The sequence below is a fragment of the Aotus nancymaae genome, unplaced genomic scaffold, assembly GCF_030222135.1.
Source record: "Aotus nancymaae isolate 86718 unplaced genomic scaffold, 86718_ANA_hifiasm-v0.15.2.pri h1tg000029l, whole genome shotgun sequence".
Lineage (NCBI taxonomy): Eukaryota > Metazoa > Chordata > Mammalia > Primates > Aotidae > Aotus > Aotus nancymaae.
Window position 1 is genome coordinate 48,725,001 of NW_026988442.1, and position 26,011 is coordinate 48,751,011.

The 26,011-nt window shown below is 35.7% G+C and overlaps 1 protein-coding gene across 6 annotated transcripts in view; it reads left to right on the top strand.

Moving 5' to 3' along the window:
* Nucleotides 1–26,011, top strand: part of FIGN (fidgetin, microtubule severing factor) — a 131,672-nt gene that overhangs the window by 42,808 nt on the left and 62,853 nt on the right. For 3 of the 6 annotated variants that reach the window (XM_012440639.2, XM_064382667.1, XM_012440638.2), the window contains exon 2: nt 13,316–13,373. The exons of the other annotated variants lie outside the window; for them this stretch is intronic. In XM_012440639.2, coding sequence (XP_012296062.1) covers nt 13,364–13,373 — 10 coding nt within the window. In that variant the 5' untranslated portion in view covers nt 13,316–13,363. The remainder of the gene's footprint in view (nt 1–13,315; nt 13,374–26,011) is intronic. 6 annotated transcript variants of the gene reach the window in all.

A 26,011-nucleotide genomic window follows, 5' to 3' on the forward strand; every position in this document is an offset into this window, starting at 1 on the left:
CTATGTGCAATGCCCTATGCTAGGCACTGGAGAAAGTGAGAGAATGTCCTTTTTCTTGTCTTAATCCTTCTCTCTCTTGCAGTTCCTTCTCAGGATCCAACCCCTTGTTCCTCGCTCCTCTGGTCTTTTTAGCTATCCCTTACTCCACTGAAAACACACACACACACACACACACACACACACACACACACACTGTTGACTAGGTAAAGGGCCTGCACCAGTTGTGGAATCTGCTTAGAGGTGGAGGCAAAAGTCAAGGGGATTTGCTTTCACTTGGAAATTAGAGGTGTGGTTTCAGGTGGTTGGTGACCAGTTCACAGAGCTCTGGTTCACTCTACCCTGCTGCCTGGAGTTGCCTTCAGTTTCCTTAGGTGAAAATGGGTCATAGGAAGATGCTGAAGCTGCGGTTAGAGGAAGTACCAAGGCGCTTGGCTGCCTCTTTTTAGAACTGCAGGTCTTTTAGGGACTGCCCATTGCATCAAGGTTGAGCAGAATGTTACACACATATGTGATTTCTTTTACTTTTTCTTCACAGATTCTTAAATTGTATTTGCCTTCTTGTCTCCCTCACTCTCTGTGGTACAGAGGTCGTAGGTTTCATTTGATTACATTTTCGTTCTCTGTTAAACTAGGCTGGGTCACCTTGCTCCTCACAGCTATTTAGAATTTGCTCATTTGTTTTCTTCTTTTTAACATGTCCACTGTTAAAAGTTAATGCTTTCTCCTTTTATTTTCACAGACTGAATGTCAGAGGACGTAACATTAATAGAAGTCTGTCTCCTATATTACCTTACAGGAATAGACAATTCAGATCCCTTTAGGATTCATAATCTTCAGTAGAAAGAAATCTATAATAGGTTGACAACTTTTTAAACATCTTTCCTAATAGCCTCGTAGCTTTCAATTTGGACTGTTTCGTTTAATTGAAGAGACATTATTAGCATCTTTGCCATGCACAAAAATAGATTATAGTTGAAGCATATGAAATGCTTCTAGCTCCTTAGCAGAAAATACATTGAAACCATATTGTTATATATTGTTGAGCTTGTTTTTAACACCTTACTTAAGATTTTAGCTATAAAATAATTTTACCTATGAAAGGAACCAACACCTCCTACTGGTACTTCCAGTGACTCTCCTGGAAAGACTGGCCTTATGCCTGTTTCTTACTGAGTCATGTTTCTATATATAATATTTTATCCAAATAAGTAACTGACAATACAAAATCCTTTTACTTAAACAAGGTTAGGACTATAAAATATTTCAGTTCATATTTTAATTTCAATCATTTGTTGTTCATAGTTTTCATTAATAATGCAAAATGGAACATTTTATTTTCTAAAGCTTATCATTATTTACTAAGACAGTAATGTTAGAAGAATAATCTTTTCCCTAAGCATAACAAAACAGATGTTTAAGGTGGATTTGATTGAGCATTTAAAATTTTTAAAGATGAGCTTGCTTCTGGGTCTTCTTGGAGAAAATCCTTGGAAACAATCTTAAAAAGATTTTGGTTTGTATTTTCTTTGGACAGAACATTTTGTTCTTTATTCTAATTGCAAATTCCTCTGGCCCCGGTTATAGTACATATTTTCCTCTTTCCTTAGTTCACACTTCCACTCTGCTTTCTGTTTCTTTTTAATGTTCAGAAGGGATAATTTTTGCCTCAATTTCTGAAAAGAAAAAGTTGATTGCCACTAACCCATGTAAGTGTAGGTAACATGAAATATTTGGTAACCAAATTAAATCTGGCTGAATTGAGGTGCATAACCACTCAGTAAGGATGCCACTCTCTGACTTACTGATGTTAGTTTCTCTTGGATTAATTAACATGTTGTAATATAGTCTAGGCATACTAAAGTCACTGTTTGAAATAGGTCACATCAAGTAGCAGAAGATGCAAATGTCCACCCTTATAAACCAGGGATGGCAAACTCAGGTGCATCCTGGAACTAGATTGGTTAAAAACAAGTTAAGGAGGACAGGTAGCAAGACTGTTCCTTGTCACCATGAAGCATCAGCAGATTGTTGACTTGTGAAAATAAAGGCAGAGGGTTGCCAGATTTTCTTTTCTTTTCAAGATATAGCAGATAACCCATTTTAATGTAACTGTATCAATTTTTTAAATTAGGCAACTAATCAAAGATTTTACAAACACTGCAATCTGCGTTTTGTACATACGCTGTCAGTTTGTGACCTCTCGAAACCCCATCAATTTGAAAGATAAATTTAGTCTTATATTAAAAACAAAGTGCACAGTATTCTTAATTCTGTGGTCAGTGGCCAATGGTCCATTTCCTTTGGGAAAAAGTTTATTTTTGAGTCCCATGATCCTCACTCTAAGCAAAAGACTGAAAGGCTATTTGGGTTTAGTTTACCCAACAGCATATTGAAAAATGTTCAGTCGGAAGTCAGTTCCTCATATTGTCTGGTAAAACCTTCAGTCTTCCTGTGGACTAAATCTATAGTTTTAAAAATCATGGATCATGATAAGGCCTATTGGGCAAGAACGCCACCCCCCCCCGCCGCCGACACACACAAATTCCAATGACTTTAAAATTACACAATTACTTTATTGGTATGTCTCTATCTTTGCAACACTGCATTCTTTCCCTTCTCTTTAAAATGTACCACAATTAAATACACACAAAATAATCTTTCATATATTTAAAACGCTTGAGCACCCTTCAACTTTTACTTCTCTAGATTACATAATTCAGACTACTTTAATATGTACATATATCCTGTTTCATATTTTATATATTTTTAAATGTGTTCTGTACTTATGACTAGACTGGACTGGTCTTGTTAGCAATAGTACTAAATGCCAATCCATTACATAACTGCTTTATTATATCTTCTATATTGTGTGTATTTATCTATATTAGATTGCTTTTTATAAATGGGTCTATCCCAAACAGCATTAGTTTTTGGTTCTCATCCAGCTCTATAGCTTTTTTACACATTGTTTCTGCTGCTGGAGATTGCTGTTCCATCATATTATTTCTCCATAAATGTATAATCGTATCCTTATACTTTATTGATTTTTAAATTTATATCTAAGATGTAACTTTTTGTTTTGAATTACAATTATGTCGATTCCCGAGTTACCCACACAGCTATTCCTGGTGTGATGTCCTCTTTGAAATTAAGTATCATGTGTTTTTTCCTTATTGAAGGCAGTTAGCTCCAGTGTTTAAAAAATACTGGCCTCATCCTTGGGGAACACTGTAGTAGGCTTCCTTGACATTGAATCATTGGTAACTATTCTTTCATAGGCCCAATTTGACCCTTTGATTTATGTTCTATGTATCTTAACAATTGAGGGGTGCTGACATAACTGGAAGAAAAGTGCATGTATTTTAATGTTGGCATCACCCAAACTGAGGGAATCTTTCACTGCTAGATTGAAATTGTTTATAATTTTGGACTTACGTCATGGTACCAAGTACAAGTATTCTAGTTATACTTGTGGTTTTAGAAAGTATTTTCTGCTCATTTGGAGTCTCAAATGCAAAATATAACCCTGTAGCTATTATGTGCGTTTGCGACACTCCCACGGGGACCTTGGGCTCATAAACCAGCGAATGGATTATATAATGCTGCATAAATGCTGTATTTTTCATCTGACAGATATAATCTTGATCCTATATTTTTATGTTGCCTAACTGCTTCAGAATACCACTTTTGAGGCAACCCATCAAAATGGAAATTGCTTCTAAAACATGTAGCAATAAATATTGGTCAAGGCTCTGTGTAATTTAGATTCACTCAATACTTGAACACTAGTCAATTGAAATTCTCTATTGTTTTCAAAAAAAGGTTCATAATTTCCATTTTATGGTATTGTTTGATCCCTTTCTTTGTTAGCTATATATTTACTTTTTTAAAATTAAAATTTTATTTTCTGATTTGTCTAAGGCCTGCCTGATAGTGAATCAAGCATTTCAGCAGGTATAGATAAAATAGTGAGAACTTACATGGTATTGAAAGTTAAACCATATGTGGATCAAGACCTATATGTCATATAGATCAAGAATTATGTGGAAACTGTGAAACCAGTCATGAAGAGATGAGCATCACTTTAAAACTTGCAGTATAGAGCTCTGTCTCTACCATGTTATTTGAAAGACTTGATGCCAGCACTATGATTTCTCTCCAGCCTCTCATAATCTCATTGTGTGTGATTTTTTTCTTTTCTTGTTTGTTTGTTTCTTTTTCTTTCTCTTTCTCTCTCACTTTCTCTCTCTCTCTCTTTCTCTCTCTCTGTCTCTCTTTCTCTCTTTTCTTTCTTTGTTTCACTCTATCATCCAGGCTGCAGTGCAGTGGTACAATCATGGCTCACTGCAGCCTTGACCTCCCAAGCTCAAGTGATGCACCCACTTCCACCTCCCAACTAGCTAAGACTACAGGTGTGCACCACCACACCTGCTAATTTTTGTTTGTTTTCAAGAGATGGGGTTTCAAACTGGCAGGTCTTGTACTCCTGGGCTCAAGTGATCTGCCAGCTTTGGCTTCCCAAAGTGCAGGGATTACCGGCATGAGCCACTGTACCCAGCCTCATTGTTGTACGTTATCTGATGGGCTATTTGCTTTCTTTGCTTCTCTCTTTACAAATAATTGTTAAACTCTGTTTTTCCTTTGCCAAAAACATGACCAAAAATTATCTGATATTTACTATCCAATTTTGTTGAATAAAAGAGGAATCTAGTGTTGTCAACTTTGGCTTTCAATTCTTCCTCCTGCCACCAACTTTATGTTATCCTGGCTGGGTAGTCCACAAACAGGGCCTTCATGTTGTGTCCCTCTTACTCACAAGCCTTCTGTAGCTCCCAACATTCACTGCATTAAGTTTAAACTCCTCTCACTTCTAAAACTATGATAACCTGGTCTCATATTCCATCTAAGCAGTGATTTTTTTTAACTTTCCCGTAGATGTACTGTACACACATTTCTCAATTTTTCCCTTTGTCTATTCGTTGCAGTCTTTGTCATTTTCTAATGCCAATATCAAGAATCATCTTATGCTCTTACATATAACTGCTTTAGGCTGCTGATCTCCTTCACTTCTAATCTTTTCCACACCTTTATCTGTAACGTTCAATTTAGCTCTCAATGAATTATGTTTTGATTTTGTTTGCTATTTTATAACGTGATTGTGAGACCCAGAACTATGCTTTCAATTCCTGAGTTCCCACAGTCTGAGCACACAGTATCTCTCATTAGATACTCATTTCACTGGTGATGGATCTCCTGGATCTTTTACATAGAGTATCTTTTATAAGCAGGCATGGGCTTATAAGACATTGGTGTTAGAATGCTTCACTTCAGTAAAGAGCGAATGCAGTATACATACATGCATCTTCTCTATAAAGTGGAATTGTGTGCTTTGGTATTTTCTGGCACATTTGTAAATAGAGACTAGTAAAATAAATTCTTAGAGATGTATTGGACATTTATTTTGTGTCATATATTTGACATGTAGTACAGTTTTTACTGAGGAGCTAATACCTCACTTTGTAAAGCATCTATATACTAACACCTAAGTTAACTGTCAGGGATGATGCCTTTTGGGGTCTTTCATTTAGGAATGTTGGTCTTCATCACCCAAGATATATGAGGACATTTATTCTTGATTTAACTTTGCATGTTATTAGGCATTTTTATTTCTACTTTGAAAAACAGGAATTTTACTAAAAACAAATTATAAAAATTAGTTAGCATTAGGATAAAAAATATACCTTAAAATTTAAGTTTGCATTGTTAGTTTCAATGCAAAACATCTCGTCCCTTAGGTAAACATGTACTTAATCAAATGGGAAGTAGAATAAAATGTAAACTCATTGCCTTTGTGACTAAATTCTCTATTCTTGACTCTTCCTCAAGAGTGATTCTTTCATGTGAAGTCAGTTGACCAGTCTCAGTTACCTCATTTTGGAGTGAAGTCTAGCACTCTGAAAAGGGAAAGATAAATTATTCTTTGGGGAGCAATGCAGTTTACTAAGCTGTGTATGAGGCCTGAGGTCAGGTGACCCAACTCTGTTCAGATTGTCAAAGGCAAGTGTCAATTGACAGTGTGTTCTCTCTAAACTAGCACTCAAAACCTAGTGGTTGAGATTTCAGTTACCATTTCTTCTCAGCTGCTCTAGAGAAATGTTTTGTTTGTCTTGCTAGCTACTGCTGGTACTAATTTAAAAAGTTGAGATACAACTCCTTCAATATTATATCTAAAGAATCTATGGTGGGCTCAGAGGGCAGAGGAGAAGAAGTTAGTGATCCCCTGACACAATTTTATGGGTTTGAATGCCATTCTGTTTCTTTTCTCCTCTAACCCTTCCAAATGCCTCTGAGAATCATGATTTAAACTTTATCATTTTTATAATACCAAAAGAGATGTCTCTGGAAGCATGTATGTGTGTGTGTGTATACACAATCTCACACATATACCATAATAGGAAATGTGTAAGTATTAAGTAATGACTGATTTTTTAAAAATATTAACACTTTACAAATACATATGTATTCTGCCCTTCAAAGCACACTTGGTCTCCTGCTTGGAAAGTGCTTTCTGTCACATGGCACTTTCTTATGATCATCTTTAATTTTGGCAACACTTACCACTTTAAAAGGAAAACAAATGTGTGTGTGTGTGTGTGTGTGTGTGTGTAAATATATGATTTGGAAAAATAGCTAATGTCACTGGAGTCAAGCTTAGTAAATGAGATAATACTGTTAGACTTGATTCAATAAAATTGACAATATTTGGTCTCAAAACCAAGTTGGAAGTATAAAATAAAACTAGTGTTCTTGTGTGTTCCTAACTAGAAATATATGTGTAATGTGATCATCTATATAAGACAGTACGCCCACACTGCTCACTTCTTTACAGTTCCCAACTCTGCTTTATATAGCAATGAAACTTTAGGTATGTTGTTGCACTGCTCATCAAAGTACCACTTTTAGAAGATTGTACTTGAAGGATTTTAAATAGCACTAGAAAGACTCTGCCATGCCACAGAAAAGCTTTTCCCCACATTAAGTGTACATTTAATCAACATTATGGCAATTACAGCTCTACTAGAAGTCCTTCACCCTCTGTTTTGTGGCAGGAACTTTGTCTAGGATAAAACTGTCATGAGTGGAGGTAATTTAAAATTCATCCTCCTTTTATTTATGCCAGAATATGACAGGATGGGGTGATGGATACCCATCTTTTTCTAATTGAAGCAATCTATTCTAAACTTTGAAAATAACTTGTTAGAATTCCCATTATTTAAAAAAAATGTTATGACACCATTTCTCAGTCATTGCTTTTTTACTATTTCAATAATCTCCTTGGACATATTGATTGAGAAGCTGTTATGAGGCTTAATGCCAAATTGACAAAGTCCAAATTTGATGCCTCTCCCAAATAGTTTTGTGCCCTTGATAGATTTTACGTATTTTTTTCTATAAAGCTACTTTTTAAAAAATGTATTGTTATCTTCAGATGTTTTCATGATATGTTCACTTAGTAGTTTATGCCACGTCTTTAATGCAGTTCTAGAAACCCATTGCTGAGAAAGTGAAGTTCTCTTTCAACATCCACAGTGAAAGCCAGTTTATCGGCAAGCACACCTGGGTTTGGCTTCCTTGTTATCCCTGCAGTAGCATTGTATTGCATGTCTTAGGAAAAACTACTTGAAGAGCTCAGATATACAAATTAAAGTATTCTTCCACTTACTTCAGATAACGATACTGCAAGATCGTTAATATTGACCTAGAAGAAGGCTGGCTCAGCCTTCTGACTGATGAGCTGTGATGGCTGTGAATGCTAACGTAACCTTAATCTAAAATCATGAGCCCCTACCAAGGGAAGCTGTAGTTCCTCTGAATGCTACGCAGACCATGTCATTTTTGAAGTCATGGTTTTTGTCTTGGAGTGCCTGTGCCCTAAGAGGAACACTGACAAACATATATATTTATCTGGAAAATGTCAGAAAAAGTGATTGATCTGAAAAACTTCTGTCTGAGAGATTATTAAAGTAACTTGGAAAATTGTTTTGGAAATAGGAAGAAAGACCTCAAGGAAGATATGTAAAGTTTTTCTTTACCAGAAGAGCTGGTGCCCACTCATCACAAAAGGGTAGAATAAGAAGTACATATTAATTTGAAAAAATTTCTGATTCTGAATTAAAAGTCTAATAAATTGTTAAAAAAAAAAAAGAAGATAGTGATGAGAGAGTATGTTCCCATATCTAGTTAAGTAAATGAAACTGTTAAGTGTTTATGGAATAGGACATATGACTCTAATAGTCATCGTGGACCCAACCTTCAAGAAACTTACAGTTCACCAGGTGTGATGGCTCACACCTGTAATCCTAGCACTTTGGGAGGCTGAAGCAGGTGGATCATGAGGCAAGGAGTTTGAGAAAAGCCTGACCAACATATTGAAACCCTGAGGTGGAGGTTGCACTGAACCTAGATCATGCCACTGCACTCTAGCCTGGACAGCAAGAACAAGATTCCATCTCAGAAAGAAATAAAAAAGAGAAACAGAAACTTTCAGTTTAATAATGAAAATAAGCATTTTCATAGCTCTATAAAAGTAGAAAATAATGTTTTTATTAGATTTTACTGATAAAGCCCTGTGGTACTAAAGAAGAAAGTGATCACTTGGAGTGGATAAACATCTACCTCTCCCTCTGAGAGCCTAAAGTGGGGATGTGTACCTGAAAACTAGATTGTGTGCTTGAAAGAGAATATAGAGAATCAAACTAGTAAAGAAAAGACTGGAGATCTAATGGGTTAAATTCTATCCCTGGGACTTGGACGTGTTACCTAACTTCTGGGTCTCCATTTCCTCATCCAGGAAGAGAAAATTAGACTATCTGTCATGATCAAATAATAGAACTATTGTTAGACTCCAGCTTGATAATATTGGTAGAGGGTTTTAAAAATGCAAAAAGGCTATGCAAATATTAGGGACTGCTGTGACTTAAAATTTCATCCAGCTTGCTTTTACTATGTTTAGGCAGAGTAAATGCTGAACTTCTCTTGACTTTTTGTTAATACCTTTATAGAGAGTAAGTAGTATTTCAAGATAGGAATACCTGAATAATATATTGTTTACAAGTCTCTGAAGTGTGTGTGTGTGTGAAGATAATTTTTGGACAAACATCACAATGATCCTGTAATAATGATCTATGATAAAGGAAAATTATTGAAGTATAGCATTTACACACATACTTAAAAATACACATTTTCTTATTAGTGGCAATTTTATCATTGATTTTCAACATTGGAAAAACACAGAGATTGGTTTCTTTGAAAATCCCATAGAGATATGTTGACAGGATGATATAGGAAATATCATGTTATATATAACTTTGTAGTTACCTTATTGATGTTTAATATTAAACAGAGTTTGGGAAAAAACAACTTTAAGAAAAATTAGCTAGACCATTAGAAAAAACAAGATAGTTCATTGAAACATGTTTCCCAGGCCTGCCATTGCTCCCCGCCCTTCTAATTCAGTGGTTCTCAACCTTGGCTGCACATTAGAATTACCTGGGGAGATTTAAAAATCTCAGTGCCCAGGCTGCACCCCTAACCAATTAATTCAGAGTCTCTAGGGGGTGAGAACCAGTTATCAGTATTTTTTAAAGCTCCCCAGGCAATTCCAATGTGCACCTAGTTTGAGATCTACTTCCCGTATCTATCTGTAGTACCATATTGGATTTACAAACTGGAATGCTATTTTTGACTCTTTCTTTGTCTCCTTTCTCTCTATTTAATCGTACCAAGGTCTGCAGATTCTCCCTCTGCTGTATTGGTTTGACCCTTCCTATCCCCAGTAATGCTAGCATAGCCCAGGCCTTTATAGCTTAATATCTAGTTTTCTTCTTCTAGTCCCTCTTAAATGCTGTTACCAGACACTTTCAAACAACAGTCTTCCAAACAGTTTTGTCATTTCACTTAAGAACCTACACTATTTTAGCATCCTAGAATTCAACATTTTTATAATCAAACTCTATTTAAAAAATTAACCTTCTGATAGCTTATATTTCGTATTGAACACTTTACAAGTGGAAGAGAGTTGAGGATTCAGGAAGATGAGTTGTTTTAAAAACTATTTCACTTGTAATCCTGGGGGCTTTGAGGCATGGACTGGGGAGGAAAGGGGAGAAAGATCTTCAATAAAAGGCATATCCAGGCTGTCTTTTCCTCCAACCCAACTATCTCACTTCCTCCAGAGCAGATGCAGTCTGTTTCCTTAATATATTTGGGTTGTGCTTAACATTTCATTAGAACAGAAAAGAGTTTCACTGCTAAAAGGAAAAAAAAGGAGATGAAGAAACTCTGAAAACCACTGGTGGCTAATCCTCTCATTTCACAAGGGAGGAAACTAACCTCAAAGAGGTTAAGTGACTCGTCCAAAGTCATACAGCTAAAATGTACCCTTTGTTCCTGCTAGCGTGGTCTCTTCACTTTCTCTGAAAAGTAAGAAGAAATGTCATGCTAGCACTTGACACGACGCCTTATACATACAGGTGTTCAGCAAATATTTGTTGAATGAACACTTGAATGAATGCTATTTCATATTTCTGCTTCTGTTCACATTGTTACTGTAACAAGAATGCCTTTTTAGAACATTCTCACTCTCACCTATAATAGCAATCATTCACTGCATGTCTCATCCGACTTCTGCCTCAATGTGTTTCCTTATAAGCCATGACTGTCAATGTAACTTATTTGATTGTATTTAAACCATTTTAAACTATCCTGTTCTCTTAATTATTTTCTGGATGTGTCTTTTCTTCATAACAAGATTGCATGTCTGTTCCTTGAAGTGTATGACTTTGCCATGTACTTCTTTTATATTTCCTCCAGCACAGACAAAGCTTAATAAATACTTGTGCTGGATTACTGGATTGCCTGTGGCAACAGCCTATTATTTTATGCTCCTGCTAATAGTAATTAAAATGCACTAGAGTCAAACATTCCGAAATATGAACTTCGAATTTTTACTCAGTTTACAAAATGCTCTTTTGTTAGAGAATTAAACAAATGGGATTTTTATATCCTCAAATTCCTTTCCTATTAAAATAAACTCACATTCTTTTCATTTTAACCTCTTTTTTTTTTTTTTTTTTAAGCAAAAGATTGCAACAGGAAAAGAGAGTAGATTAAATAATTTGATGTCTGCCAGAATTTTTTTCCTGAGGTCTCTGAGTATGCACAGTCTTGGTCACTTAGCATACCAGTCCCTGAAAGCAAGGCCAAACTGCAACTTCTTGGGAAATGTCCAATCCAGTGTGAGCCAACTCGCACTTGCCTTCCTTATTCAAAGCCACATTTCCTGGCTGAACTAGTGAGAATTTTCTTTTGAAGAAAAAAGAGTGTTCCTGGTTTGGTTTCAGGCCCTTTTATTCACAGCAGTCATTCTAGCATTCTCCACAGAGTTCTTCATAAGCCAGTAGGAAAAGTGAGTCCATCGTTTTCCCTGGAAAAGTATTCAAATGCGTGGTGTGTCCCTTGGAAACTTACTTTGATGAACTTCCCAGTGACTGTCTACACTCTTCCTTAAAATTCTGCACATACACAGACACACAGAGATTTTAAAACATATTTGCCCTTCATCCTGCTTCACAATTGTGCCAGGTGTAGAGTCATTATGTGTTCCTTTGCCTTGTATGTATTTCTCTCTTAAGGGGTCACTTTTATCTTTTTAAGAGATGGGGTCTCATTGTGTTGCCCAGGCTAGTCTTGAACATCTGGACTCAAGAGATCCTCCTGCCTCAGCCTCCCATAGTGCTGGGATTTCAATTGTGAGCCACTGTTTATGGCCATCAGGAGTCACATTTTTAAAAAGTTTATCTATCTATCTATCTATCTATCTATCTATCTATCTATCTATCTATCAACACACACACACATACATATATATATATATACACACACACATATATAATATTGTCAAAAATAGAGAGAAATGTTGTGACATCATTTGGAATCTGTCTCTTCCTCTGTAAAGTGAGGAATTTGGGCTACATGAACTCCAAGGACCATTCCAGCCTATACATTAAGCAAGTAGTTTAATGAAGCACTTAGAATCCTTAGTATTTATTTGCTTTAGTAAAGGATTCTTTTCATTCTTCACTCACATTCAGGTGTTTATTCATCCAACAATTATTTACTGACCCCCGCTCAGAAAAGCAATACAACACTCAAGAAAATGGCCCTAGATTTAGACTTGTATTTGAATCCTAAAACTTAATTGATGTATGGACATGGGCAAGTTACTTAACTTCTCTGCATTTCAATTTTATAATCTGTAAAGTGATCATAATAACAGCACTATTGCTTAAGGTCATTGTGAGGAATATATAATTCCTGTTAGTACCTTAGCATAGTGTCTGGCACATGGCATATGTTCATATAATATGTTACTATTATAGCTTCTTCTCTGGTAGGCAGGCTGATAAGGATACCAGAACTAATAAGGCATTTTTTTTCTTTCTGTTAGGAAGCCCAGAATCTAATGAGAGGGGAGCATATATGTAGGTATAACTTTACTATATAACAAATACTATAATAGAGTTATATACAATGGAATTTGGTAGCCCCAAAGAGGCTGCATGTAGCTCTGGGGGCGGGGGAAGATGGGGAGAAGCACAGAGAGGTGATGGTTTACCTGAATTCTGAAGGTAGCTGCCAAATTATCAGATGGAAGGTAAAAGGAAGAATGAGCAGCATGAACAAAAGGATGGGAGCACAAAATCTACAAAAACAAATCAATTCACAGACTTGCAGTGAGGGGGTGATGGCAGATGAGATGGGGCTTGTCATGGTGTCAGCCTGCTCCCTTGGCTGTTCTCCTATGACTTGCTACCTACTGCTAAAGAGAACTGAGGCTACCCCAGAAAAAGAGTCCAGAGGTAGTTGGCTGTAGTGAGGAAGTAAGAGCTTGTGCTTGGTGTGTGGTGCCACAAGAAGATGTGTGCCACGATAGCAAGAGTCATAAAAGGGGATGTATTCCAGAAGAAGTTGGAAGACAAATGGTCTAGAAAGACTGGGTAGAGGGACAAAAGGAGTCAGATGATGTGTTAAAGAGGACTCTGAAGGCTTAATTTTGGAGATAAAGTGTTAATTTTAATAGGTACACCCAATACTGTATTTGTATGCCTACATAATTCCTGTTGTGTCTGAAAGGTCAGACCGTTTTAGAAAAGTGTTATTGGAACTTTAGGGACTAATTCCCTTTGAGTAAACATGCTTTAGATGACATGAAGAGGCAGTGTGTAGTGAAATTATTCCATACTTTATATCCTAGACGTACAGTACCTAGATTCTGGAATTGACTCTTCTGCTAACAAACTTCATGACATTTGGTAAGTACTGAGTTTCAGATTTCTCACATATCAAAGAAAGTGCATGTACCAGACTATGTGGAAATCGATTCCAGTTCTTAAGTTCTACTATTCACAGTTTCTAATATATAAGTTTATTTTTTTTAAAGATAAGTTAGAACTTTCACTAGATGTAGCAACTGAAACAGATGATAATGGACAATTAGCATCTATTTTTAAGGACATGGGGCCATTTTAAGAAGAGTAGGGAAATAGCATCTTAAATTATGTGCAATGAAGGCAGGGTACCAAAAAAATTGAAACCTTAAACCTCCTTGCTTCTCATACGAACATTCAATAACAAGAAAATGTTGGTTTAAGTGATCCAACTACTATAAAAAGAAGATGGAAAATTAGACCATGATTAGAAAGGCAATGGCTTGACTGAAGCTGGTGTACTTTTAAAAAGGTAGGATCCACGGTTGTCTCAAATCATGTGCATTCTTAGATTCATTATAATTCCCAGACTTTAAGAGCCAGTAACTGATTTGTAGATCCAACAAGGATCAAAGATACTTAATATTTATAATGATCAACTTCAATGTGTAAGAATGCACTAACACAATTATTCAACTGCCATTGCAATGGTATAGAGTAACTCAAATTACTAAGTAGCCAAAGACTAGTTTTTGAAAAATAGATGATTCCAGATAAATTTAATTTTCATTCATGATAAAATCATAGACCACTTGTATGGTCTATGTTGTATGTGTGTATGGGTGTGGTAGGTAGGGGAAAAGCAAAAGGTATCTCAAATCTCATATGATGTCTTCAATGAACTGGACATAAAACTGAGGTTGTATTATTGTTGGGTTGATTCACACTCATTAGGGAATGGCTAACACCCCATAGGTAGTTAGCCATGAGTTACTTGCATCTAGAAAAATATCCCAAGGATATCTTCCATGGCCCAGGATGACTCATGTTATTTGTAAAAGTCTCTGCCATGGAATGCTTACCAGGATTTTGGTGAAATGTCATCTCTTTGATACTAAAATTGTTTTTATTACTATTTCCTCAAGTATTAAGTGACTCAATTGCAGATTTACTCAACCCCAATAGTTCTAATTAAAAGTCAGGTAACAAGAAAGTCTGAAAAGCTCTCATGGTTTAGAGGAGCTTAAGAGCACATGTTGGCCAGGTGTGGTGGCTCACGCCTATAATCGCAACACTTTGGGTAGCTGAGGTGGGCAGAACACTTGAGGTCAGGAGTTTGAGACCAGCCTGGCCAACATGGTGAAAACTTGTCTCTACTAAAAATACAAAAATTAGCTGGGCGTGGTGGCAGGCCCCTGTAATCCCAGCTACTTAGGAGGTTGAAAGAGGAGAATCACTTGAATGTGGGAGATAAAGGTAGTAGTGAGCTGAGATTGTGCCACTGCACTCCAGCTTGAGCACAGAGTGATACCACATCTCAGAAAAAGAAGACATGTCAACTTAAAGCACTGTAGTATTCTGGGTGAGATGGTTCTGGGACAGAAAAGGAATGTTGGGTAACAACTAAGGAAATCCAAATAAAATATCAACTTTAGTTGACAACAGTGTATCAGTATTGGTCCATTGGTTGTGCTGAATGCACCATACTAAAGTAACGTAAGATGTTAATAATACAGGGAATTGGGTATAGAATGTATAGGAACTCTACTATCTTTGCAACTTTTCTAGAAAGCTGAAACTATTCTTAAAAGGTCAGTCACTCCGCTATCCTTCCTCCTCTTCCACACAACCCCATTGCTTTATTCAGTATATATTGCATCTTATTTTGGCTTCACATATCTAGAAAGATGAGGAATATGGAAAAGAGCAGGAAAAGTCAAAGATGGGAATGGTTAAAATATCTAAATGACTTAAACTTACCTAGCTTAACAAAGAAGATAGTGTCAGGTTTTCTGAAAATTGTTTCCAGTTCTATAAAAGACTTTCACAAATATGTCACTGAGTAGAAGATAAAACAAAAGAAAATGATTTTGAATAAAAAATAGAATTTAATTTTGAAAGAATCTTTTTTTTAAATAAGAAGTTAATTTAATATCAGAATAGCCTAATAAAAGTAAAGGTAAATGTAGGAAATCGTGTTATAAAAAAGATCATCTTCTCTACTGTCCAGCACAGTAGCCACTAGCCTCATGTGGCTATTTAAATTTATTTAAATTAATAAAATAAAAGATTGAGTTCCTCATTTGCAGTAGCCACATTTCAAGTACTCACTAGACACATGTGGTCAGTGGCTTATATATTGGACAGAACAAATATAGACAGACCATTTACACCATCACAGCCCTGAATTCTGTGCTAATTGAGAAGTCAGTCTTTGAGATAAAATTGTTCATATTTGCTTGGATGTTATGGATAGTTATGTTTACCTATCTGAATGTCTTGCTTAGGAATCCACAGAAACCCAAACGAAACTTTGAAACAGTACAGTTTCCTATTTTACACCTTTTATTTCCTATTCCATGCAGGGAATAAGCCATATCATCTTTAAGATAGATAAAATCTGGCAGAGCCATGCCCATTCTGCAAACTTGATGGTTCACATCTTTCTTGAGACAGATTGTTTGGCTTAAAGTACACTTGCAAAAGTCAACAAGGATATTATTGCTGTCAACAAAGTTTAGCATATAAGCAGAGTGGGTGACATTCTAAGAGTTTATAAGCTATCCCTCCCTCCTTTCATTAAAATATATTATCCCTTGGCATGTAAATGTTACAGATACAGTTACAGATATTAATATTTCCTTGCATAAATATTTTGAGTGCTAATTCTTTTTTGTATTATAAACTATGAAATTTCCATTTCTGAATATCCTCTAAATTGTGATAAGGTACATATCTTGGATAGTACAGGTAAAGGGCTCTCAAAAGGATGACTTCAGGTACTATTCAGATATGTTTCAAGCTAACAAATGACCTTGGCTATCTGTATACCTAAAATTGGGTATTTGGTTTTTAAGACATGTTTAACCATAGAGCTGATATTTATCAGCTTCAAAATATGAACTGAAATAATTTTCAAATTTTCTGATAGTTGCTACAAAATGACATTTATTATTTTAATATTCTTGATCACACATTTCACTTTTACTTTAGATACTTTTCAGAACTCAGAGGTATGGTTCAGATTAGTGTAAAACTATGTTTCTCAGATTTGGATGCACAGACTCTAGTCCATATATATATATATATTCCTGGAATCCATGACAAGTTTTAATTATATATTTTCATTTTAGTGAATGAAAATACATCTTGTAGGAGTAAACATAAAAGTTTTCTTTGATAGAGAAATTTCCAGTTAAAAACACTTTCTATAGAAGAACTCTAATTTTTTAAGCCATTGTTTTTTAATCTAGGTACTGGGTCTGTAACTCATGGTAGTTTCAAAATAATTTTTCCTTTGAAAATTAGTTTATAGATTACTCAAGTTTAAGAAACCCTATATAATGAATTTAAGCAAAAAAAGATGAATTTATATGTGCATTCCTCAGCATGCCTTATGTACAGATTCAGGAGTAAGTCTTCTATTATGGTGAATGGCAATTTGATTCCACACTGGCATTGATAATTAAAATAACTAAAAATAAACTGACAACTACATTTCTATTGGATTTGATGACAAATACTGAAGTCACAGTGATCTTGTAGGCCATACTTGTTGACCCTTTCATTTTGTATGAAACACCCCACGCCTCCCTCCAGCTTGCCCAGGTGTTTGCTTTGCAGGACAAGATTCTGGTGCCACTGAGGCATTTTGGTGAAAGGATCTTAAGTGCATACTTTTAAATTTTATGTGTGTGTGCGTGTATATCAAAGTTCTGACCCTGTAAAAGTGAAGACAACCTAGGTATCGTTTTGGGTCAAGATTCAAACAAACATGGATGTGACATTAATGTAATTATCTACTACCCATCTTCTGTCCTCCCACATAAAAGTTCAGTGTTTCCATACAGTTGAGAAGAAGAGGCTGACATCCTTGTGCAAAAAAAAAAAAAAAAAAAAGAAAGAAAGAAAGGGAAGAAAAGACATTCAAGTAAAGGGACATGGCAAGTAGAAGAATGATGCTAGAAACACGGGCTGGGCATGTGAACATGCAGATATCTGGATCAAGAAGCTCTGAGTCTGGGTCAGCGATTCTCAAGCTTTGCATGCATTAGAGTCACCCAGAAGACTTGTTAAAGTACAGATTGTTGAGCTACAACCCAGAATTTCTGTTTCAGTATACCCCTAGGACTCTAGAATTTGCATTTCTAGCAGTTTCCCCAGTGACGCTGTTGCTGCTAGTCCAGGGACTACACTTTAAGAATCACCAGTGTGTGGTAAGAATTTCTAGATTCTAAGTAGTTAGGGCCACAGCTCCTTCCTATGTGTGCAATATCACATATTCCAGGGTGTTACAGACATGATCTGTGTGTCAGATCTTGCAAAAGAAGAGCAAAAACAAATATACTCTCTAGGTTAAACAGAGCAATTAGAAACAAGGGACATGGAAGAAGAGACAAAAAAAAGGGAAATCAGAGTTTATCCAGGCCCTATTATATCTGCCTCTGTTAATATTACCTCAAATCTTTTGGACCAATAACATGAGACTATGTTAACTCAAATGTGACACGGAAAAAATTCATTACCTGTAGGTTACATAATTTTCTAACATTTCATCTAAATACTTTTATAGATAAACACGTAAAGGTAAACAGGTATTACAGGTATTTCTAAGGGGTCATATTTAGATATCACTTTAGATCTGTCAGAAGATACTACTTCAGATCTGTCAGAGCTAATGGATTCTAAAACCAAAGACTCAAGTCATCCATCTCTCTTCTGTGAGCCAACCATACTTCTCAGAAAGCCGCTTAAATCCTCAATGCCTCACCTTTCCTATCTGTGAAAAAAAAAAAAGGTAATTGAACATTTACTTTTTTGGTAGGGGGGCAAGAATGTTGTAAAGAGCAACCATGTATGTGATTATCACGCAATTCTTTGGAAGAAGAAGGCACTAAAGAAATCCAAAAACTGCATTACTATTTTCAAAGATTTAATTTCCTGTAGAATTCCTCACTCCTACTTCAAGTTTTGCTTATATAAAAAATTGAATTTGCTTCCACTTTATGGTATCCTTCAAAATATTTTCACTACAGCCCTCAAATCTTTTCAGTTTTGTGAAATTAAATGATTGCGTACATTATTCTAAGTTTGAGTTAAATTTGCCATTTTAATTTCAGTGTGTCTTCTTGAAGACAGTTAATATAATTGGCAGTGCAAGACTGAAAACAGCTTTAGACCAGAATTATCTTTGTCCATATTTTTCTCTCTATAAAAACTCTGCAGGCTGGGAATCCCAGCAATAGCATTTCTAGAAAGCTGCAAATAGTGGTGAAGTCATGAAATAGGGCATTAGCTCAGAAGCAGATCTCTATATTAGAAAAGCGTAATTCATTTGTGTAAAACAAAACAAAACAAAAACTGTGACACACACACCCACACATATTCAGCTGGTACAAAACATAAGTATGGGTAGCTCCTCCCTCCCACCTGTCTGCAAGAGATACTAAATTTGAGTTCGTAAAACTAAATTCATCAATCTTTTTAGGAAACTTCCAGTTACACGTATAATATCATGTAAGGGGGGTGGATACTGAGAGGGAAGTGAGAAAACCAGTGTTCTGGTTTTGTGTATAATAGCTGCATTCAGCCATTCATTTTATAACGATACCAAGTGCCAGATGCGGATAATGATGAGAATTTTATTAATAAATTAATTGTTAGCTATTTAGCAGACACTATTTGATTACATGTATTATTTTATTTCATTGTCCAACCCTTTATTAGATATTTTTATCATTTTAAGAGGTGAGAAAGCTGAGATATTACTTGTAATACATGGTCACCTTTAAGTCTTTATTTATAAAACCAAACCTCCGTTTCCTCACCTGAGGTTTCTGCCCCAAGCCAGATCTGTCTGGCTCCAGATACTTAGCTCTTAATGGCTGTGCTCTATTACCACCACACTACACTATGCAGGTCCATGAAAATACAATGAAGAACAAAACAGACACCATCCCTGCCCCAGACAGCGTGTAGTTTTAATCCATCTGATCTTCAGTTTTCTCTTTGCAAGGTGGATAAGTTATGGCACAGTATGGCTTTGTTACTATATATTTCATAAATCCCAGTTAATTAAATGAAGGCATTAATGAAACTAGTATATGTAATTGGCAGAGTAATTTTTGTATGTCTCTTCTCTTTGGGAAGGGCATAGTAATCTTGGAAAGTTTACTGAACTTGAGCCTCGTACACTGAAATCTTGGAATAAGGCACCATCTAGGATAAAACAGAAACAGAAAAATTGACTATGTTTATATTTTTGGCTTGAAAATTTTGCCTTGTCCGGAAGAGGATCAGCTGTCAGATTCAACTTACTACAGGAAACAGTAAAAATGAAACTTGTTTCTATAGCTTTCTCCCCTCAGGGACCCAGTGTCTCACAAGTATGTTTCCATTTGAAGAAATCCTCAAATGAATCCCACCTCTGAAGGTAGGTGTTTATTTACACTTTGCAGATCCAATTCCAAGTCTCCACATTTAGGGCAAGTTAATTTTAAAAGCTTCCTACCTGCATCTCCTCTAAATAAGGGATGTCTTTTATTTTCAATAATATTTTTCCATCATAAGCTGCTCAGTTCTTGTCCTCACACACATACTTGCATTTTCTGATCAGAAAGTCTAACCAGATATGCACTGACATTAAGGATACATCAATAATGTAAAATGTAACTTTTTGGTCTCCTATTATACTTCACTGCCTCTCTTTCCTCTTTGGAAAGTTATAGAAATGGCAGCTTAAAGAAATTAAGGTAAATAAATCTCATATTCAAAGAACTGTGCAAAATAAGATAGAATAAGAGTGTGCATGTGTGTATTTACAGTTTCTTAAAAGGAAGACATTGAACTAAGAACTCTGTACCCAGGAGAAAAAATATACATATGACTCTATGAACAACACCAGAGTTTAAACTTAACTTCTAAACATCATCATGGCAGTTTTTTCTTGTTGTTATTGTTGCTATTTTGTCATGCTGACTGCCAGAAGCATGGAATTGAAGCATGGAATCAGCACTTTGTTTTTTACATAGTAGATGTTTCCTTGAATTTCTACAAGGTCATCTATGAACTCCTCCTCAATAAATCATTCTTCAAATATCTGTGAAGCACCTATCATGTGCTGGGCACTGTGCTAAAGCCCTTCAGTAGCTTACAGTCTAATTGGAGGAGACAGAAAATGTAATTAAGACATGAAAGCCTTTCTCATAGATTCTTAATGGGGGCACTTCATCCTGTACATATGTGCCCCAACCTCATCCTTTAGTCTCTGCTTTCTGAAGGTTATCATAGAGTCATACAATATGCAAAGTTTCCTCAATAAATCTTAGCAAGCAAATTAAGGATTCTCCTTTTAAGGAAATCAACGGAGTAGATTTTTTTTAGAGCCACTGAAATAACTTGTTATCTCATTGTCAAATAATTTTCTAATTTTACATTGTGATTGAAGAATGAGGGGAAGAAAAGGACAGAGGAGGAGATAGCTCTGACCTGGGAACTAACACAATAGATCTTGAGAAACTTCAAAGTAAAACAATTATCTGAGCCACAGGGATGATTTGGCATCCCTTTGTTAGCCGTTTATGACACATGTGTTATACTTTGACATCAATTTAGAAACTGGCATTTCTAGAGCCTTGCCATATTGCCAGGATATTTCTGTCTCAATAATATATTGATTATATTATAGTAATGAGTTGGCCAATGACTCACAGATATAAAGAGATTATACTAAATTTACCTGAGAGAAGTCATGATGTAAACTTCAGAATTATTATATGCATGTTTCATAGCCTCATCGTGTTAATACTTACCTATTTTGAGATTTGATATCAGCCCCTGCTTTTTAATGTGAATCAGAAGCCATGAGTAATTATTTGATGTTATATAGGACTTAGATACATTTTTATGAGTGTTTGACGTATAGTAAAAATCCTCTACAGTTACAAAAATAGCTACCAGAAAACCTAGAAAAGTGAAATTTTGATTTTTGATTATTTTCTTGAAAATGTTTATGGGTGATCAACTTTTAAAACTAAATGAACAATTTTGTCAGTTACCATTCAGTTACTAATATGTCAAGTGATCGCAGACCAGTGAGACGTAGCTGTGTAAATGATTGTAACTCTAACAATTTTTTATTAAATCAGGAGGCAGAGAGTAGGGTAGTTTGTCACAAGATATCACTATGCAGATCTCTGAGTTCATAACATACATACCTCCGGCCCCAAATGTTTAAGATGTATTTTCATGGTTGTGAGTCCCTTTTCTGCATGTTTAGAGTTCTTCTGCATGATCTCTTTAACTTTCTTAAATGGCTAATGTTCCACAGAAGTTGATACCTTTTTGTCTATGCATTTTTTGTTTGGCTGTCTTGTCTTTATAACACCTCCTCAACTGCTACACATAGAATATTTGCCAACTGAGAGAGTGTAGCAAAATGGATGACGGCAGGTAACAGAGGTTATGTGCTATACCTTCAGCACTTACAGAAAGTGGGCACATTGTGTCTCTGGGTGATCACAAGCTGGTGGAATATCTTGTAAAATACCATTTGCCAAGTCAGGCCAGCTGGATAGATAATGTGAATCACCATGTTATATAGTAGTTCCAGTTCCAGACTGATCTTCTTAATGCTATGGTTGGTTAAATATTATTGATGAACTAATTATGCTCCTAAAATAAACCAATAGCATTCTTTAAAAAGTCCTTTCCAAAAATAAACAGAACTACAGACAACAGTCTTGTCATCAAGGCTAAAGTCTTCTTTTCTCTTTGACAAATTTGTTTTACTGTATTGTGCATATGTATCAAAAGAACTACTTTAGATCAGGTGTTTAACCTATTTTGAGGAAGACACTAAGTTGCTGAGAATACTTCATTCATAAAAAAATATATATACATTGTGGATGAATTTAAAAGCTAGACTTTTGCTAAGTCGGTGAGGTGACAAGTATGTTAACTAGCCTGATTCAATCTTTCTACAGCATATACATAGATCAAAACTTGATGTCATCCTGCATAAATATACATAATTTTTATTTGTCAATTAAAATTTTTTAAAATCCAGACTTTTATAAGTAAGCTATCAATAAATAAACACTGGAAAAGATGACATGTAAAACAATTAAAATCTGAATGTGAGGCAGTTTAAATAAAAATGGACAGACCTGGACTCAGAAATCTATGCTCATATAGCACTATATGCTGTTTATTTGATGACATCATTACACTATACACTTACACTAACTCCAGTGGGTAGCTATTTTGCACTGTTAAGGTACTTGTTTCTGTGTTGTGGGGGGTTTGTTTGTTTTTTACTTCTAAATGACCAGCACTCATTTAAAAAACCTCTCTCACTCTATTATTCTAACACAAAGTTGCCAGCCACATTATGTGGTATGGTATTAACACTGCCTCACTTTAGTATTTGACATAATGCTTTGTGGCAGCTAAAATTTGAAAAGGATCACATTTATTCTAATATCATTATAAAGTTATTGTGGTGCACCCAAGCAGATCACTCTAGTTTTGCTAAAGCTGAGCTTGCTGTCCATCAGAATTACCTTCCTGTACATCTCTTTCTATATAATAAAGAACATAAATCTTGTAATATTAATTCTTGTTTTTTATTTAGATATTTCATTGATGTAAAAATGTGTAAATATCTTTTGGTCCTTGGAAGAGTAGGCATCAATGCTTCTATAACCTCTATCAAGAATTTAAGTTAACTTGTCTATTAAATCATGCATACCCATGTTTTAAGGATAACCATTTTTAATCATAGAAGTCCTCAGCAATTAGAAAAGAATAAAGAGTTTTTTTTTTTTTCCCGAAGGAAACAGAGGCTGACATCTTGATGTGTATTAGTTTCATTTCTTTGGGAGTTTGTTTGGCAGATTATGACTTGTGAACTCTTTGTCGTCTCTTTGGAAGAAAGCCAAAAGAGCAACTAGAATTTTTAAAAAGAAATCATTTTATTCAGCTTTGCTATGACTGAAAGTTTGATTATAGACTATGTCATTTCATCTTGCCTTTAATCTACAAATTTTTTAATGGATTCCTTTGTAATCCACAAATATAAAAATTAGAGGTTTATTCAGACAATATGTATGAACTCAAATACATTTTATTTCTTATTTATATATAAGGATATATAGGCTAGAAATATATTCTTACTTCTTGGTTTCTGAAAGCTGAAGTAAGCCTGGGCAATATAGGGAGACCCTGTCTCTACAAATACAAAATAAAAATATTGGCTGGCCATGGTGGCATGCACCTGTAGTCCCAACTATTCGGGAGGATGAGCCAGAAGGAGCACTTGAGCCTGAGAGGTTGAGGCTGCAGTGACTTGTGATTGGGCCACTGCACACCAGCCTGGATGACTGAGTGAGACCCTGTCTCAAACAAAACAAAACAAAACACTGAAATGATGTTTGTTTAGTTGTTATTAGGTATGTAGATTTTTAAGAAATGCATTCCATAATTTGGGGGGCCAACTTTTTTCAGCCAAGAAAATATAGATATATAAAAGGAGTTATTGAACTGATTAATACTCAGAGCGGTATGAGTGTCTTTCCTTTATGTAATAAGAATTTATAGTATATATATATATATATACACACACATATATATATATATTCCTTTTTTATTAATTAGGCTGCTAGGAAATCATTCCTGAAATGTATCCTAAATATCCTAAATCTCTTCTAAGTTTTACCCATTTTAAGCTTTGCTTTAACTGGACAGAGAGGGAAAAATGTGTTTCATTACCATGTAATGTCTTTTCATGATTTCTTATGAAGCGATGGAATTCAATTCAAATCAGGCTTTCATTCCTATCTCACCTCCTAAAGCGTTCATCTAGCTAACCACTTACTGTCCTGCATGTGGCAAATTGAACATTTTATCTTATTTGAGCTTTCAGCAAAGTCCAACAAAGTTGATCACTGTCCCCTTCTTCACATACTTTCTTATCTTAGTTTGGCTGACCACGATCTCCTGGTTTTCTTCTGGGTATCATTACTGGTTCTTCTTCAGTTTGAACTCTATGTTAGAGTGGATCCCAGGGCTTGATCCTTCTTTTTTAATTTGCATGCTCTCCCTAGGTGCTTTCCTTTAGCCCCATAGTGTCTTTAAATACTATTTGTTTGGGTCCCTAAGTGAGGCAGTCCTTGTCATTCATGGGTGGGAAGATGACTTTTCTGCTAATGTGAACCAATGTAGACACTCAGTCATTCTCCATTCTATTATACAGGTTTAAGTATCCAGATAGCTTATATCCCTGCCAGATATTTTTCTTGTTTGTTACTTGTGGACCTTTTTTGGGGGGGGGGTGTTCTCTTTCCTTGAACTCTGTGAGACATTGAGTAAAATAGCTGTTGAGTGAATGAGTGTTTGCTTGTTTGTTTACTAATTCAAAGACATAAACACACATTGAGGATCTTCTATATTCCAGGCTCTGCACTAGGGATGCAGAGATGATGAAGATGTAATGCCTGCCCTCAAGGGTTTCGGAGTCTTGTGAGGGAGGAAGGCATACAAATAAACAGTTTCAGCACAGTGTGAAGATAGCAGCAGTGGAAACCTGTCCAAAGTACAGAGGCAGCCTAGAACAGGATATGATTAACCCTAAGGGGAATGTAGAGTTGGATGAAGCCCAGTGGAGGAATGATTTATTTGGGTTTTAAAAGATGAATGGGATTTTTCAAGTAAACAATGGGAAAGGAATAAGGACTTGCAGACTGATATACTAGCATATGCCAAGGCATAGTGGTATGCAGTACTTGGGGAATAACTGCAAACATTTGTACTTACAAAAGCATGGGATGTTGAGTGGGAATGGAGGGAGCAGAGCTGGAAATGCAGGCCTTGAACAGAAGGGGTTTAATTTTTCCCACTGGGGAGCTTAGACTTCCTCCTGCGGTGTAAACTAATGAATGTTGATGACTTTCAAACAGGTCAAAGATATGTTCACATTTTTTATTTTAGATAAGTTTTTTTTTTTTTTTTTGGTAGGGGGGATAATATGGAAAAAGGATTTAAAAGAAAGGAGACCAGTTAGGAGGAAATAGGTGAAGCAACAGATGAAGACCTATATGGCACAAGCATGTTGGGGATAAAGAAAGAATGTAGACTGGGGAAAGAAGTCAGAGATGAAATCAATTGTGTTGGAGAGTCCGTGTGAATGCAGAGTGGTTCAGAGTGGGGATGAATGAGAGGGACTGATAACAGGCCTTCTATTTCTGGAAACTAGGCCTCTGGGGTGACACTAACCAAAAATAGAGAAAGAAAAACAGGCTTAGATGGGAATAGCATTCATTTGATAAATACAGTATACATTGATTGATTACATTTTGTACATTATTATACACATATATGTGACATACATAAATATATAGCCATTGTGCTTGAGTCTCAATTTTTTTAAAAATGAATTTAGGTTTAGTCTTCTCAAGTCAGAAAATTTACAGGAAATCCTCTGGGGTATATCCAAATTTATGTTCAAACCCCAAAGTCGAGTTCTG